Here is a 19,431-nt window from a genome sequence, read left to right as displayed (position 1 = left end):
ATGGTTTCCCATCAAATATAACATATATATATTTCACTTGTATTCCTGACGAAAAAAATACCAATATTCTGTCATGCTTGTGAAATGTGTGTTATATTCAGTGGAAAACCATTGAATATCCTCTATCTATCACATTGCGTTGCTAGACTCCTAGGAAATTGGAATTTTTGCTCCCCTGGCCCAAAGGCCCAAGTTAGCTTATGCTGTGGTGAGGCATCCATCGTCGTCAACTTTTCCATGTAAATGACTTCTTTTGAATAACAAAAGGCCTAGAAGCAAGATAATTGCCAGAAAGGTTTCTTGAATGAAGCCCATCAAAGTTTGTGAAAATATTTGACCTTGACCAATATACAAGGTTATAGGGGTCAAATAGGCTAAATTTTTAAATGATTTCTCAATAACCGAGATGCCCAGGGACTTGATATTGTGTCTGCAGCATGCTGAATTCAAGAGCTTCAATGTTTGTTCAAATGAATAACCTTGACCTATATTTAAGGTTACAGGGGTTAATTAAATAGGCTGAACTATTTAAGCAGCTTCTTGTCAATAACCAAGAGGCCCTTTAGGGACTTGATATTGGGTCTATAGCATGCTGGGATGAAGGCTAGGAAGTTTATTGAAATGAATGACCTTGACCTTGATTTAAGCTTGAAATAGTTAAATTGGCCAAAATATTTAAAAGACATCTTTCTATATAACAGCTAGGCCATAAGATCTTTATCTTATACACTTGTTCTTATTTCTGTTTATGTGTAAAAAGGATCACTGAGTAGATCTAGAAGTAGAGTGATTCAGGCCCTTTGGGCCCTTGTCTCTGCGACCTATTCTTTTGGATATTTTGAACCAAATCTGGAATGGTTATAGACACATGCAGACATTTGTTTCTTTATTGATAAACAATTCAAAGGATTGGGTAACAGCTACAGAGCAGTGCATGGCTCATAAACACAGATATTCGAAACCATTAATCATAACAAAAAAAAGGATCTGCAAAGCATCAAAGTAATTGATTTCTAGCTCCAAAAATCTGTCCCAATTCCTCCCAAATGTCTGTGAAGATTTATCAAATCTAAATGGTACTGTCAAGTTTAAATTTATCACTGTTATGTAATATTTGTTTAAGTTATTGATGTAGAAATGGCCCATATATCAGTTCTCATCATTTATCATCATCACTTTCTAAACTCGGGAGGCGCAGCCCCTTGTCAAATGCTGTTATTATACATTACCAAGTTAAACTGTGTATAATCACTAATTATTAGCTTACTCAATGCAATTTTGGAAATGTGATTAGGAGCTTATATTTTGGTGATGTTAACTTTTTCTTCAAAATTCTATATGTAGTTTCTTATAATGCCTGAATGGTTTGTGACCCAAGTTCTAATTCTATTTAGAAAAAGGGACCAACTTTTGTGGGGAACGATTTTGGGTGAAGAAGACTTGATTTTGTATAAGTAAAGGGTCCAGGACCATCTGGGTACAGAGGGGAAGAGCTAAATATACAGGGGAAACAAATATTTCACTATATTCTTCAGTCATTATACTGAAGAAAGATTTCTAAAATTGTTTGTATCCCATCTGGTGCCTAGTGACATATCTTATATTTGGGGACTGATCATGGACGAAGATGGCTGACAGATAGCCATCTTGGATTTTGAGAGTTTGGGAGTACTTTTTTGAGACATGACTGAAGGGATCCTTCTTGAACTTCACTTCAGAAACTTTTTATCTTAAAATTGCAGAAAAGAAGCCATCTTAAATTTTTAACAATTTAGGTGCCTTGCAAAGTACAACCACCTCTTTGGGATGATCGTCGAAGTCGGGAGGACCAATTTCAATTCATTTACAACTCCAGGGGAATCAATTATCACTTACTTCTATGATAAATCCTGATGAGTTCAGGATGGGACCAAATAGTTTCTTAACAAAAACAAACAAACAACACACTATCTCCTTCTGCTTTGTTTTTAATTTCATAATATGGTTCACACTTAATCGTTGAAGACACCTGTTTAAGATAAATAGATTATAAAAAAAAAAAAAAACTGTCAATGACCTGCTCTATCATTGAGTAATCCAAACTATTTTCTGCACAAATTTATTATGCTTGCTGCCTGGTTTGTGCAAGGGAAGGTAATATAACTCATACATATATTCTCATTGGAAGTCACATCATTGGCCCTTCACCCATCCAATACTGTTTATAGACTCAGCTGATTTTTCGATTGGCAATTGCTAAGTGAAATCTGTGGTTGTTTCTACATTTGATACATAAAGTGAAAGTAAGGAATGATTGTTTCTACATTTGATACTTAAATTGAAAGTAGGATATTTCTGATTGGTTCTGGTGTCATTTCCAAGAAATAGGCTTACAAAAATGGCCAAGCAGGTTGTGCTGGTTAAAGTGAATAATGATCGAGGCAGAAACTAGCACTTTTCTACATTGGAGATTGGGTTAGCAATAAACTGGAGTTGCATGGTTTAAAGCAGTCGATAGTGAAACGCTTGTACATGTGAAATGAATGTGTGATTCAACAAATCACCTAAAAACGATAAAGTAGGCCCATTCATAGGTAACAAACATTCTGAGACAAGTTGTTTCTAACGTAAGTTATTAAAGATGGAATATCTAGTCATGATACAGATCAATTAACATATGGAGATAAAGATGCAGTTAATTGAATGAACAGCTTTATTGTAGGAACCTAAATATACCGGGACAGTAATTTTATCGGGATCTTATATGCAAGGAATTATGATGTTGTTTATCAAGAAACGTGACAGACATTTTAAAACCAAAATCAATCAACCAATCAAAAAAAACTTAATCATAGTATGCCAATTCAAGTGAGCTTTAATTGAAAAAGTAATTTAGCATATTGTGTAACATCATGCGAATTAAACTTTAATTAAGTGAAAAGTGTGACAATTTTTAAATGTAAACCAATAATTTATTGAAATACACCTCCGGCATGCAATCATTGGGTGTAATATTTGATTAATTAATTTTGTTTTTGTTACAGTTTATTTTAGTTCATACATGATTACCTCTGAGATAAATTGTGTAGGAGAATATATGGTTAGAATTTTGACTGGTATTGCTGTGTGTGTGGGACCCTTGGGGATACAGTTGCTTTCTCTGATACCATGTGATCTTACACATTTCTGATTTACACCTACCGATGATGCTCCCCATCATACATACAAATGTACTGGCATCAAATCAGTTTTATTACAAATCAATTTGGGTATTTTAAAATTGCCAGTGATACTACCTTCAGCTTGAACCATGGGCTTTTACAGTATTTACTATAAACCAGCCTTCATGTTCAGGAAAGATCGGTAATATCTATAATTGTAAGAGTCTAAAATGTGCTGATAGATGCTGATTTTTAACATAGATTTTAAATATATATCAATTTTTTCTAGAGTTTGAATACAGAAGCCTTGTTAGGTTGATAAGAGATATTTTTAATGTTGATTTGAATTAAAAAACTAATTTCTTCACAGTCTTTGAAATAATGAAGGAAAAACTTGTTCCAGTAAGAAAATGTTTCATATAAAATCTATCATTGTCTAAGGCAGCCATGTACAGGTATTGATTTACATGTTACAGCACAAATTAAAGTAGTTGATAATGTATATGTAAGGAATTTATACATATAGATACATAGAAGATTGTCTGTGAATCATTTCACTGTTTTCTAATGACCTGCTTGGAACTACATTTTTTTATAAAAGATAAACAGCGGTGGTATGCAACTTAATCGTGAGTGTTTATATAATCCACGATGTAAACTTTACAACAAGATCATTCAGCTGACTCCTGTAATGTATAGTCAACATAAAAATATGCTACATATGTATATCTGTTGTTGACAAGCAGGGAGGAATATTATCCAAGATAACTTGATGTAGCAGAAGTTTAGTAAAACCCACAGATTTTAATAGTGCTGCAACGGTAATCCGTGGGATGATATATCGCAGTGTAAATGGTATTGGTTCGTTTAACAGTATTTTTTCTCATATCTTATTATGCCCACAGGATCAGGCCATTTCTGGTTTTCCGTGTGGTTATCAGTATCGCCCAAAACCAGCATGGCATCAGATTTTAACGCTTTCGTCGAATGACTTCTTAGAATAGAAAGAATTGCCTACTTCATTTAAATCAAATATTTGGAAACATTTTGGTTTCCTTGTAACAGAAACAGATGGTGTTTAATATATTTCATTGATTATATGCTAAGTAAATGTACTGTGGTAAGTATCAATTGCAGCACTAGATTTTAACTTTTAAACACACTCTTCCACCCTCTACTCAATTTACACACTACTTCTGTACATAGCAATAGGTCTTCATATCAATTAAAGGCCTAAAAAAATGATACACGTGTTTCCGTGACCATGCTGGGAAAAAATAAGGCTATTATGTGGAGAAATTTTCAAAAAGATTTTACTAAAGCTATATAGGCAAGGAATCTTTACTTTAATAGTCGTCCTTTTAAATGCCAAAAAAACTTCAGAGTAGGCACAAAAATAAAGGGTTGGTTGGGTAGCAGAAACACAGGTATTTTGTTAGGCTTTACCTGAATAATCATATGAGGTGTTTTAGCCCAACATCATCATGCAAGGCCTGGTGTATTTATTTGATGAAATGTGGTTTAATTTCTGATACATCATGATTGAGGTACAATAATTCATTGTTGTTTTAATAGAGAATAAAAGATAAGGTGTTATTACTGAGTGAAACAGACACCTCACATTAAAACATACATCAATTTAATGTTTGATACATTATATAAAAACATACATCAACTTAATGTTTACATACATCATATAAAAACACACATCAATTTAATGATTAAATACATCATATTAAAACATACATCAATTGAATGTTTAAATACATCATATAAAAACATACATTAATTTAATGATTGAATACATCATATAAAAACATACATCAATTTAATGTTTACATACATCATATAAAAACAAACATCAATTTAATGTTTACATACATCATATAAAAACAAACATCAATTTAATGATTAAATACATCATATAAAAACATACATCAATTGAATGTTTAAATACATCATATAAAAACATACATGTACATCAAATTAGTGTTTGAATCCATCATATAAAACTTTGTTTTCATTGAATCTATTTCAACTACAGATCCACTTCAGTAGACCTATGTAAGTAAAACACATACATGTACAAGAAAAAATAACTTGTGTAATGTGAAATTGATTTTTATGATTTGTGTCCTTTACATTGGTTTTATATCTAAGTCCAGACATTTGATGGAATGGCATGACAAAATAGGCCAATAAAAACAATTCAGATCAGTGCAACAAATAAAAAAAGTAATAAAGTTGATTATTAAGGAAATCAAAATTCTTTTTGAAGTTGATGCCTACATAGAGCAACACTCCAACAACTTGCTGTGAAGGCCGAGGATAGTCGGAATACAACTATACACAAAGGAATCTCGGTGTTCTATAGATTATAGATTCAGTTTCAGTAATCAAAACTCGAGGTGGCACGCTATGCTATGTAACCAGGAATTGATTTGGAAGCCTTACATGACAAAAATTGGTATTCCAGATTAAAAAACTTCCAGTTCTTCAACATACGAGGCTAAAGTTATATTCTCATTGATATATTTGTAGAATTACTTAATTTCAGGGTGTGTTTTAAAGGGAGAAATCGTTAATTTTTTGGTTACAGTATTAATTAGATATGAGTTGTGCATTTATCCTCTGCTAATTCCTGATCGTTCTCTGTATTCGTACTCCGCTAATTCCTGATCAGTCTCTATTCGTACTCCGCTAATTCCTGATCAGTCTCTATTCGTACTCCGCTAATTCCTGATCATTCTCTGCATTTATCCTCTCCTAAATCCTGATCGGTCTGACCTGTTATAACAGACAGGCCTGTCTTTCTCAGCACTGACTTAGGGTCTTGACCAAACCTGTCATCATCAGGGAATCCTAGCCCGCAAAACTCCAGACTCTGAAAGGAAGTCACAACATTTGAAATATATGTATATATGAACCCTCAAATTGCACTGATATTGGCATGAACATTGAAAATATGCCATTTGATACACAGCATACAGTAAGTAGTTTACTTGACTTAGTTTCTAACTACATAGTTATGTATGTAATATAAATTTATAACTATATGTTCCATAATATTTATAGTATTTTGTAGTGTTTAAGTGGCTGTAATCATAGAACAGTGGAACATCACTTGAATGTTTGCTTTTCATTATATTATGTATTCGGGGGGAGGGGGGGGGGGGATTTAAGCATCAGAGTGACATTGATCCCATGGCAGTCACCTCATAAGGTGTGTATTATGACCAGACTTTGTCTAATCAGTACAATATGGTTCCTCCCATCCCATACCAACTTCTTGAAACTGGAAATAAACATCTTACCTAGATGTGGATAGGATTATACCTATGTTCACACATGACTGATTGTTGTATAATAGAGAGTTATAGCCCTTTTAGTTCTGTGAGAATGTTTTATTAATTCCGTAGCTCTAATATGTACATCAATATTTTGTGAGTGTAATGCAATTTTCTTAACATCAATTTCAATGCTGTTTTTATTCTTTTGCCACCATCAGCCACTGTAATATTTGTAGAGTGGTATAATTGAATTATGATGTTAGAATTTGTTTGACAACCCCTATCATTGTATCAACAAAAGAATTCAAGGACTGATCTATACGTGTAGTAAACTTGTTTCTGTTCAATATTTTACACTTGTTTTTATTTATTACAGTGACGCTCCACAATGCGATTCCATTTATCGGCTTTGGTTTTCTAGACAACTTCATAATGATCATGGCTGTAAGTATAAACTCTGTGTTAACTGCAGCAATGTATCTCATTCCACTGATGCTCAAAGCTGACATGATTTAGAGCTACAGACTTTGTTGTACTGTACATTTTATGGAGTAAAAATACTTGTCCACCAGTGACAGCTAGATAATGGTGAATATTTATTAATATTGATAAAACTTTTTTTTCAATTGTTGGAATGTTCAAAGAAAATTTCCAATAATTCAGGGATTCAGGTGTTTTAATGAGGCATTCATTGGAATATGAATACCAACAGAATTATGGTAAATTTGATGTTACATATTTAAAATGATATACCTTAGTCTAACATTAACGTAAGTGGCTCTAATCTATCCAACAGTTAATAGTTGTTTCATATACCTTATCAGTCAACAGTCAAAATCATAACCAGCTAGTCAACAGTCAAAACTGTTGACCAGTGTCTGAATGTACCAAAGCATTCAAATGATTTTGATAAGCATCTTTCTGATCACGATTGCTGATGTAAACAGTATATATTAAAGGTTTAATACTTGAGGACAGTTTGAGGATATATCAGGTCTGAGGCTTGAGGAAACACTTACTCGGTTGGTACCGACACTTCAGGGATATGCAGTTTTCCAGAAATTTCTTAATTCCCATTTACATATATAAAGTGTCAAGTAATGAAATATGAAAACTGTCTTGATCGATCAAACTCCAGTAAATGTTTTGTCTGTACATTTGGAATCCATTTATTTTATGGTGATAATGGTATAGATTTGTTGAACTAGAATACTTTTTCATTAATTTCCGGAAAGTGTTTCTAATTAGAAGAAATGCAGGTTTATATCGATCCAATGTGAGTTTCTCTACTGCATGATTACAGCAGAGACATTATAATTAGACCTTTAAGACTCTTGGATTCTGAAGATATTTCTGCTGGTTCACCAGTGAGGAAGACCAATGCAGTGGGAGGGGTGAAAGGACAGGGAAAGGCAATGCTGATATCTTGTTGAATTTTAACCAATATTGAAACAGGGCTAACAATTCAGAGAATGTTTTATTGAGTTTAAGAATATCATGAACAATAGAAATTTTGATGCCATCATAATCTGTTACTAGTCTATATCTATTTGTTTCTATACATGTTTAGTAGATGCGTCTTGTTATATTCTCAAATTTTACTATAATTAGGGTCCATCATCTGCTAGTGCCCTGATCACAATGTCTGTCTCCATTTGTCTGTTGGCCTGTCTTGTCAGTCTGTCTGACCATCCTTATACAGTCAACCCAATTATGACGAATTCCACAGGATCAGACAAAATATTTTTTGTATCCGAAATTTTTTATGTGATTTAAATAAATAAGGTGGAGATGAAGTAGATCTTACCTCATAATAATCATGACCTTGTATCAATGGTTTATATTTCATCACAGGAGACCCTTAGAAAAGTCATCTTCATTTAGAATTGTTAATTATTAATTGATTGACACTTCTGTGGCAGTGATATTTCTGTCATTATAATTATTTAGAATTTATCACGACGTCGTCACTGTAATGAGATTGGTCTTTACATTACAAACCAGAAGGCCGTTTGTCTTTCAAAAAAATGTGTTTTTCAACTAAGGATCTTTAGTCTGCTCCTGTCCTCAAATGACCTTGGCTGTTGCGAAAACTGTCATCTGCTACTATCCTCACATTCAACTGTCAGTTTTCCTATGAATAGGTCTATAACTGACACCTGATTTCAGTATATATACATATGTGGCTGTAAATTTCGAATTAATTTGTAATCTAATTTTGGTTCATTGTTATTTGCCAAAAAATCTCGTTATTCCCTCATAATTCTATGGTGTCTGCTTCCAAGAGGTGAATGAAATTGACCTTAAAACAAATTCCCTGTAGGTCAATAAGAACACAGCTGCTATCTTTATTATCGTTCAGTTCTCATCAATTTCATATCCAATAAGTATCCTTGCAAGATCAGATACCTTATGAGGAAATACTTGAAAGCTTCTTTTGAAGAATTATACCATAATTTGACCTTCAGTATTTCACATTTGTTATGGCTAAGGCTTTTACCACCAAACTTGTTTATATTTAGACATTTAGAAAATTTGATACAAATATATGCTGATCAGAGTGTAACAGTTTATACTTTATAAATGTCTTTGTCAGAATTTACTCTGAAAACAAAGCTTTATGGTCCATTAAGTGACTATAACTGTAAAAATCACTGTTGGTACAGTGCATATATTATCAGGTGTAATATTTTTAACAAATATTTTATAAAACTAAGACTGTCCCCTTATTATTACATTGAAAAAGTGTCCACAGCCTACTTTGTAAATACCTGAATTAGTCAAAACAAGATTACAATTTGATAGGTTCTACAAGAGATACTGCTCATAAGCAGAACACGGTATGGACTAGTCACTTGTGTACATGTCCATGTGACCCCATTCGGCTTTCTCTGTGTAGCATTATTTACAAACATCAGCTGAGGTAAAGAATGTTTTAAAACCTCAGAAGTATATATTTATAGAACATTTTTAGCTCACCTGGACCGAAGGTCCGGTGAGCTTATGACATGGCGCGGCGTCCGTCCGTCCGTCAACATTTGCTTTAAGTCACTACTTGTCATAAAATACATGTACTCAGTGGATTTTAACCAAATTTGGTCAGAAAGATCCTTGAGGGAAGTGGAACAGATTTTGCATAAATGGTGACTCTGACCCCCGAGGGGCCAAAGGGGCAGGGCCCAATAGGGGAAATAGAGGTAATTCCTTTAAATCACTACTTGTCATAAAGTTATGAATGGATTTGAACCTAATTTGGTCAGAAACATCCTTGGGGGAAGGGGAACAGATTTTGCATAAATGGTGACTCTGGCCCCCGAGGGGCCAAAGGGGTGGGGCCCAATAGGGGAAATAGAGGTAATGCCTTTAAATCGCTACTAGTCATAAAGTTATGAATGGATTTGAGCCCAATGTGGTCAGAAACATCCTTGGGGGAAGGGGAACAGATTTTGCATAAATGGTGACTCTGACCGCCGAGGGGCCAAAGGGGTGGGGTCCAATAGGGGAAATAGAGGTAAATCGCTACTAGTAATAAAGTTTTGAATGGATTTGAACCCAATTTGGTCAGAAACATCCTTGGGGGAAGGGGAACAGATTTTGCATAAATGGTGGCTCTGACCCCAAAGGGGCCAAAGGGGCGGGGCCCAATAGGGGAAATAGAGGTAATTCCTTTAAATCGCTACTAGTAATAAAGTTTTGAATGGATTTGAACCCAATTTGGTCAGAAACATCCTTGGGGGAAGGGGAACAGATTTTGCATAAATGGTGACTCTGACCCAAAAGGGGCCAAAGGGGCGGGGCCCAATAGGGGAAATAGAGGTAATGCCTTTAAATCGCTACTAGTAATAAAGTTTTGAATGGATTTGAACCCAATGTGGTCAGAAACATCCTTGGGGGAAGGGGAACAGATTTTGCATAAATGGTGACTCTGACCCAAAAGGGGCCAAAGGGGCGGGGCCGAATAGGGGAAATAGAGGTAATGCCTTTAAATCGCTACTAGTCATAAAGTTATGAATGGATTTGAACCCAATTTGGTCAGAAACATCCTTGGGGAAAGGGGAACAGATTTTGCATAAATGGTGACTCTGACCGCCGAGGGACCAAAGGGGCGGGGCCCAATAGGGGAAATAGAGGTAATTCCTTTAAATCGCTACTAGTCATAAAGTTATGAATGGATTTGAACCCAATGTGGTCAGAAACATCCTTGGGGGAAGGGGAACAGATTTTGCATAAATGGTGACTCTGACCGCCGAGGGGCCAAAGGGGCGGGGTCCAATAGGGGAAATAGAGGTAATGCCTTTAAATCGCTACTAGTCATAAAGTTTATATGAATGGATTTGAACCCAATGTGGTCAGAAACATTCTTGGGGGAAGGGGAACAGATTTTGCATAAATGGTGACTCTGACCGCCGAGGGGCCAAAGGGGCGGGGTCCAATAGGGGAAATAGAGGTAATGCCTTTAAATCGCTACTAGTCATAAAGTTTATATGAATGGATTTGAACCCAATTTGGTCAGAAACATCCTTGGGGGAAGGGGAACAGATTTTGCATAAATGGTGACTCTGACCGCTGAGGGGCCAAAGGGGCGGGGCCCAATAGGGGAAATAGAGGTAATTCCTTTAAATCGCTACTTATAGTCATAAAGTTATGAATGGATTTGAACCCAATTTGGTCAGAAACATCCTTGGGGAAGGGGAACAGATTTTGCATAAATGGTGACTCTGGCCCCTGAGGGGCCAAAGGGGCGGGGTCCAATAGGGGAAATAGAGGTAATTCCTTTAAATCGCTACTAGTAATAAAGTTTTGAATGGATTTGAACCCAATTTGGTCAGAAACATCCTTGGGGGAAGGGGAACAGATTTTGCATAAATGGTGACTCTGACCCCCAGAGGACCAAAGGGGCGGGGCCCAACAGGGGAAATAAAATATGATTCATTTAAATCGCTACTTGTCATAAAGTGATGAATGCATGTTCTAAAAACAATTTTTGAGGTCTTTCAGACCTTAAAGAATCTGGACTTCATTAATCTTTAAAGCAGTTGGGATCCCCCTTTCTATAACCATATATAGCATTGTTTGAGATTTACAAATAAAACGAATTGAGCGATACAGGCCCCATGGGCCTCTTGTTACTGTATAGGCTCTTGCATTGCTATACCTTTACCCATTTCACTATTTATAAGAAGAAATTTAATGAGTATGAATTCTACAGTCACTTTAGAATACTTAGTAACTAAAACAACTTTCAATAGCCAAAACCAGTAAAATTAGTAACTAAAACAACTTTCAATAGCCAAAACCAGTAAAAAAGTAAGGGTATAGCCTAAAAGGCTACAGGTCCATTGAGACTTTTATTTCTGAGCTGTATTTTTGTAAAGACAATAGCCATTATGGTAGCATTTATAATCTGGAGACAGACAAAGTTTAAAATCATCGATCCTGTGTATGTCCATGGTATACCTATACGTCCATGAAATATCAATTTTCTTGTCCTTAAAAAAAAGCAAAAAACAGAACCATTTGAAAAGTTTTACCGCACCAATATTTAGCCATCATTACACACAAAATTGACAGATGAAATATACTGATACAAATATATATACAACTAACAAACTTAGCTTTCTTTTTATGTGCACATTCAGCTTAAGCTTCAAATAACTGTTGCTAGTAGTGAATCAGACGAACATTTCGCTAAATTCTAGCAGTAATGCTTGAAATTTTGAAAAATGATATTTGACACTTATTGATTAATTGAATTTGATAACAAAGGAAGGAATCAGATTTCTGCCCATTTCAAAAACAGAAAAAATAAAAATGAGTAATCCCCTTCAGAACGCCGGGAGAGATCAAAACATTAAACCAAGTCTGCAGAAGACAAATTGGTGTTATGATTTTCACTTATTGCGTTAAGATTTCAGATTGGAACTTTGCTTTAAGATACCAAAAAAAAAAAATATCATCAATAATCAAACATTACACACTAGACGTCTATTGTGAGAACAAAGCCTAGGAGACGCTATGACCCTCAAACATTACACACTAGACGTCTATTGTGAGAACAAAGCCTAGGAGACGCTATGACCCTCAAACATTACACACTAGACGTCTATTGTGAGAACAAAGCCTAGGAGACGCTATGACCCTCAAACATTACACACTAGACGTCTATTGTGAGAACAAAGCCTAGGAGACGCTATGACCCTCAAACATTACACACTAGACGTCTATTGTGAGAACAAAGCCTAGGAGACGCTATGACCCTCAAACATTACACACTAGACGTCTATTGTGAGAACAAAGCCTAGGAGATGCTATGACCCTCAAACATTACACACTAGACGTCTATTGTGAGAACAAAGCCTAGGAGACGCTATGACCCTTTAAACAGGTTAATTGATTACCCTGTGACCAGGATTATAATTGATGAAGGTGTAAAGATGTTGTGTAATTATAATGACAAGAAGATAAGGGTGTACAGGTCAGGTGGCCATCTTTGTCATCTCTGTTGTAACCTTTCCTCATAAATAATTCATGTAGGACATGCTGGATCGGCTATAGAGCTTCCTCTGTGATTGATGGTACATGTCTCCAACATGATAGAACAATGGTTTTACTCAGATGTTTAATGTGGACAATAGTGAAAATTGCACTGTTTAGAAATTTCCTGTATTAGATGCAGACTTAGAGCAGTGTCATGACAATAGGTGATTTTTTATATCCTTGTACTGATGGAGCAAATGAATAACTGCAATCTACTTATTTTTTTCGTTCTTATTTGAGTACCTGAATTTAACTAGATATAATGGAGTATTGCTGTACAGACAATACTTGTAGTAGAAAACAATACACAATTAACCTACAAATAACACAATCAGGATTTAGCGAAATGCATTCAGCGCAAAGGTGCTAAAATATGATTACCCCTAAATCATGCAATGTATATACAATCTATTGTAATATTTATGGCACTGCATGCATCTGTCTTTATTAATAGTAATAACAGAATTATAATACACAAGTACAACAATTAAGATTGATTACGAACAAGGAACTGTACCATTAATATAACACATGGCAAAAATCTATCATGGCAACAAGCTTTAAGTTTAGGTACTTATCCATTATACACCCCCTTCTCTGTACCAGATTTTAAACTCTGGTCCCCTAGGCTTATTGCTGGGTAAATATGGCTTTGTCTTCCTCTTGAATAAACATATTCCTTCATTAAATAACAGGATATTTTAGAATGTGCTTTCTGGTGGGTTTATAAAATTTAGAAATTATGGATAAATAAAAAGTTTCACTGATATTAAATTTTCTATTGAAAATTGAGTGAAAATATTGAATTAGTTACTGGTTTACCGCCTACATGACTCCTCCATTAGCTAAGCTTCGTGTCACCGACTGTAATCTGTCGGCGTGGGTAAAGATATGGAGTTTCCATTACAAACAGGGAGGATTGGCAGGCATGATTCTGTCCGTCAATATCTGTTATCAGTCTATACACTCAGATTCCAGAAATTGGTACTCGAGAAATTTTACGGATACAACCTTTTATGTACATTATGCAATGTCAAGTTCAAGGTCACTTTTTCTCAATCAAACACATGTAGGTGTATCTTCATGCCTACTATTTGAGTGACCTTGGTTTACGATGGCAATTTTCTTTTAGATATGCACATTCAAGAAGACACTTGTATTCTAGTAGACAAATTGGGTATAAAACAGGCGTTATAAGGAAGACCTGGAATAGAGAGATACACTAGTAGAATTGATTTACTTACTACAGTTATGCTGGTAGTTACCATGGTAACAAGAAAAAAAAACATGTATGTTGGTGATGTTAAACCTAGGCCCCGTGTACATGTCGTTGATGAAGTCAGTTGAGATGTCAATTTGTTCCCTTAAGGAATTTAAAGTGCAGTGTTCTTTAACTACCACTAGAACAGATATTTTATTGTGGGATGTACAGAATCTACCTGTACCATTAAAGCTCCAGTAACAACACCAACAGTTTGTTTATTAACCTCTTTATTAGCTCACTGATGGTGTGAGCTATTACAATCATCCTTTGTCCAATGTCAAGCATACCATTCTGCATCTGTCCGGCATTGATTTAACAATTTATCTCTATTTCTCAGAAAATTCTTCCTGGATCTTTATTGAATTTCATATGTAAATTTCCTTTGGTTCCTTCTTGTGCATATTCCATTTTGAGACTGATCTGAAAGAAAATGGCCGTCTGCAGCCATTTAGAATTTTGGCATTTGGAGTTTGTTATTCTTAGGTTACCCTCAGTCCTTAGTTATGCATATTCCATTTGGAGACGGATAAAAAAAAACCAATGGAACATCAGATTAAACAATATTATCATTTCGGGTACCAATTAATTTGTCCTCTATGGCAGTAAGTCCATGCCTAATATTAGCCCACCCATGTCTTTTTCATTTCAGTTAAACTCCAACAAATACTATTTGTTGTCCTGCCATAAGACTATTTCCTACTTTGAGTAAAATATTTTGGATTGAACATTATCTGTATACATGATCCACTTTGTCTGTTACAGGGGGAATACATCGATACCTACTTTGGGGCGGTACTCGGTATATCTACCATGGCAGGTTTGTAACACTATAATCACCTGATCCTAGCTGTCATACACCAACAAACTGTAATTCAAATTTAGTGGGAAATCCATCCTGAAAAATCATTAGGGAAATATAGAGTTTCAGAATTTCTGATTTTCAATTGAATGATATGACAATTTAAGTGAAATATTTTTGGCCAGTTTTACAAATATCTAGATAAGGGTTACTGTAGCACTGATTATGTTGACAATAAATAGAAAATCAATGCAGAAGTCGTTTATATTGATAAAGCTATGCAGGTGAACAGGTAATTTTACCTGGATTGTACTTAAACACCATATAAAAGGCACCAACAACCTATAACAGGCCATGCTCTAGTGTAATTTTACCGTTTATCATGTAACATCTGCGGTCATTGATACCAGCTGGACAAATACAGGGTTGCTATACTTAACACAAGTATTGAAATCAGAGGACTGGTATCAAATGGCCACTAGTAATATGTATCCTACAGACTGGTATCAAATGACCACCAGTAATATGTGTCCTACAGACTGGTATCAAATGGCCACCAGTAATATGTGTCCTACAGAGTGGTATCAAATGACCACCAGTAATATGTGTCCTACATCAGACTGGTATCAAATGACCACCAGTAATATGTGTCCTACATCAGACTGGTATCAAATGACCACCAGTAATATGTATCCTACAGACTGGTATCAAATGGCCACCAGTAATATGTGTCCTACATCAGACTGGTATCAAATGACCACCAGTAATATGTGTCCTACATCAGACTGGTATCAAATGACCACCAGTAATATGTGTCCTACATCAGACTGGTATCAAATGACCACCAGTAATATGTGTCCTACAGACTGGTATCAAATGACCACCAGTAATATGTGTCCTACAGACTGGTATCAAATGACCACTAGTAATATGTGTCCTACAGACTGGTATCAAATGACCACCAGTAATATGTGTCCTACAGAGTGGTATCAAATGACCACCAGTAATATGTGTCCTACAGAGTGGTATCAAATGACCACCAGTAATATGTGTCCTACATCAGACTGGTATCAAATGACCACCAGTAATATGTGTCCTACAGACTGGTATCAAATGACCACCAGTAATATGTGTCCTACAGACTGGTATCACATGACCACCAGTAATATGTGTCCTACAGACTGGTATCAAATGACCACCAGTAATATGTGTCCTACAGACTGGTATCAAATGACCACCAGTAATATGTGTCCTACAGAGTGGTATCAAATGACCACCAGTAATATGTGTCCTACAGACTGGTATCAAATGACCACTAGTAATATGTGTCCTACAGACTGGTATCAAATGACCACCAGTAATATGTGTCCTACAGACTGGTATCAAATGACCACCAGTAATATGTGTCCTACAGACTGGTATCAAATGACCACCAGTAATATGTGTCCTACAGACTGGTATCAAATGACCACTAGTAATATGTGTCCTACAGACTGGTATCAAATGGCCACCAGTAATATGTGTCCTACAGAGTGGTATCAAATGACCACCAGTAATATGTGTCCTACATCAGACTGGTATCAAATGACCACCAGTAATATGTGTCCTACATCAGACTGGTATCAAATGACCACCAGTAATATGTGTCCTACATCAGACTGGTATCAAATGACCACCAGTTATATGTGTCCTACAGACTGGTATCAAATGACCACCAGTAATATGTGTCCTACAGACTGGTATCAAATGACCACCAGTAATATGTGTCCTACAGACTGGTATCAAATGACCACCAGTAATATGTGTCCTACATCAGACTGGTATCAAATGACCACCAGTTATATGTGTCCTACAGACTGGTATCAAATGACCACCAGTAATATGTGTCCTACAGACTGGTATCAAATGACCACCAGTTATATGTGTCCTACATCAGGATATCAGATATCTGTTGCAGTTCCTACTTTGAGTCATAGCATATCTTGACCCACTGGCTTATTACAGGAAATATATTTTTGAGTAAAAGTTTTCAAGACAAAGCATCCATGCATCCTATATCTACTCTTGATAGCTCAATTATAGATATGAGGTAGTTTCAATATAACTAACCATTAATTATTAGGATTTTAGATATTATCATTAATTAAAGTCCATTATGTAATTTGTTTGTTCCAGCTGCGGCCCTTGGAAATTGGCTTTCTGATCTGGCAGGAGTCGGGTAGGTCTACACCAGACATCAAACAGATTATGGCTTATCATACAGTGAACGATCAACTCGGCTTCTCACTATACTTATAAATGTGAATTACGATAATAACTGATGAGTGTAAATTACGATAGTAACTGATTAGTGCAAATGACGATAGTAACTGATAAGTGCAAATTACGATAGTAACTGATTAGTGCAAATTACGATGGTAACTGATTAGTGCAAATTATGATAGTAACTGATTAGTGTAAATGACGATAGTAACTGATTAGTGTAAATTAGGATATATTATTATAAGTAACTGATTAGTGCAAATTACGATAGTAATGATTAGTGTAAATTATGATGGCAACTGATTAGTGTAAATGACAATGGTACTAATTGGTGAAAATGATATCTGCTTGAAATTTATGGATTTTATTTGCCTCAACCACCAGTTATAACTTAGGATCAACATACTAAACCTCAAGACAATCTATTTCTATGACAACATGACTGTATCTATATATATACACACAATCTGTTTCTATGACAACAGGACTGTATCTATACACACAATCTGTTTCTATGACAACAGGACTGTATCTATACACACAATCTGTTTCTATGACAACAGGACTGTATCTATACACACAATCTGTTTCTATGACAACAGGACTGTATCTATACAACCAATCTGTTTCTATGTCAACAGGATTGTATCTATACACACAATCTGTTTCTATGACAACAGGATTGTAACTATACACTCAATCTGTTTCTATGTCAACAGGACTGTATCTATACACACAATCTGTTTCTATGTCAACAGGACTAACTATACAGACAATCTGTTTCTATGACAACATGACTGTATCTGTACAAACAGTCTGTTTCTATGACAACATGACTGTATCAATACAAACAATCTGTTTCTATGACAACATGACTAACTATACAAACAATCTGTTTCTATGTCAACAGGACTGTATCTATGCAGACAATCTGTTTCTATGACAACATGACTGTATCTGTACAAACAGTCTGTTTCTATGACAACATGACTGTATCAATACAAACAATCTGTTTCTATGACAACATGACTAACTATACAAACAATCTGTTTCTATGTCAACAGGACTGTATCTATGCAGACAATCTGTTTCTATGACAACATGACTAACTATACACACAATCTGTTTCTATGTCAACAGGACTGTATCTATACACACAATCTGTTTCTATGACAACAGGACTGTATCTATACACACAATCTGTTTCTATGACAACAGGACTGTAACTATACACACATTCTGTTTCTATGTCAACAGGACTAACTATACAAACAATATGTTTCTATGTCAACAGGACTAACTATACAAACAATATGTTTCTATGTCAACAGGACTGCCCATTATGTAGAATATGTGTTCAGTAAATTTGGAGTGAGGTCACCGGCCCTGCTACCTGAACAGGTGGATATGAAGCAGACGAGATATGCCTCTAATATGGTTGGTACATGTATATCCCTCTTTAACTATTCATTATTCAGGCTGTAACATAACTTACATTGTATTATCTTGGAATTGAATTGAGTTATCTCCCTTAGATATTGAAAAGTTTTTTTCTTTCTTCACAATGAAAAGTATTAACCCTGATCAAAAAGTATTAACCCTGTATAAAGTGAAACTGGAACTTTACATCTCTGAAATAATACACTGTTTAACTACTATTGTTCAATAATGGTTGTATATTGTGAATACAGTTGTTACTATTCAAATACCGTATTTGACCTAATAAGGGTGCCTGCCCTAATAAGGGCATCCCTACCTTTTTTTCAAAGAAATAAATCTTTGACTGAGTGTCAAAATGGTGTTCAAAAGTAATAATTCATGTGAAAAGTTTTACTACTTTATGTGTTCAATTTTCTTCAGCAAATTAAGTAACTGGAACACAAGTTTTCGCCACATTTTGTCTATTCCTACAGATGTCAGTGCAAAGAGCACCCGAAACTAAACACACATACAAATAATAACTTAACATCTTTATTTGAAGATAAAGTAAAAGACTTCATTCTTGTTGATAACTAACTTTTGTTCAGAACAGAAAGCTAGTTAAAGACATTGTAAATCAATTATTAGGTCAAAGAAAACAATGTCTGATATGATCTGGGAAATCATCTGTGTCTATAAATAGAACACAAAAGAGTTCCA

At 35.2% G+C, this 19,431-nt stretch overlaps 1 protein-coding gene across 2 annotated transcripts in view; it reads left to right on the top strand.

Annotated features, from left to right (window-relative positions):
* Positions 1-19,431, top strand: part of LOC117325425 (transmembrane protein 65-like) — a 53,478-nt gene that overhangs the window by 21,916 nt on the left and 12,131 nt on the right. For both annotated transcript variants that reach the window (XR_004532255.1, XM_033881614.1), the window contains exons 3-6: positions 6,807-6,874; positions 14,994-15,048; positions 17,206-17,248; positions 18,624-18,729. Coding sequence is in view for 1 of the 2 variants with exons in the window: in XM_033881614.1 (XP_033737505.1) it covers positions 6,807-6,874; positions 14,994-15,048; positions 17,206-17,248; positions 18,624-18,729 (272 nt within the window). In the remaining variant the exon portion in view is untranslated. The remainder of the gene's footprint in view (positions 1-6,806; positions 6,875-14,993; positions 15,049-17,205; positions 17,249-18,623; positions 18,730-19,431) is intronic.

Source organism: Pecten maximus, chromosome 4 (genome assembly GCF_902652985.1).
Source record: "Pecten maximus chromosome 4, xPecMax1.1, whole genome shotgun sequence".
Classification (NCBI taxonomy): Eukaryota; Metazoa; Mollusca; class Bivalvia; order Pectinida; family Pectinidae; genus Pecten; species Pecten maximus.
Note: the sequence above shows the minus strand (reverse complement) of the source record. Positions and strands in the feature narration are given on the sequence as shown.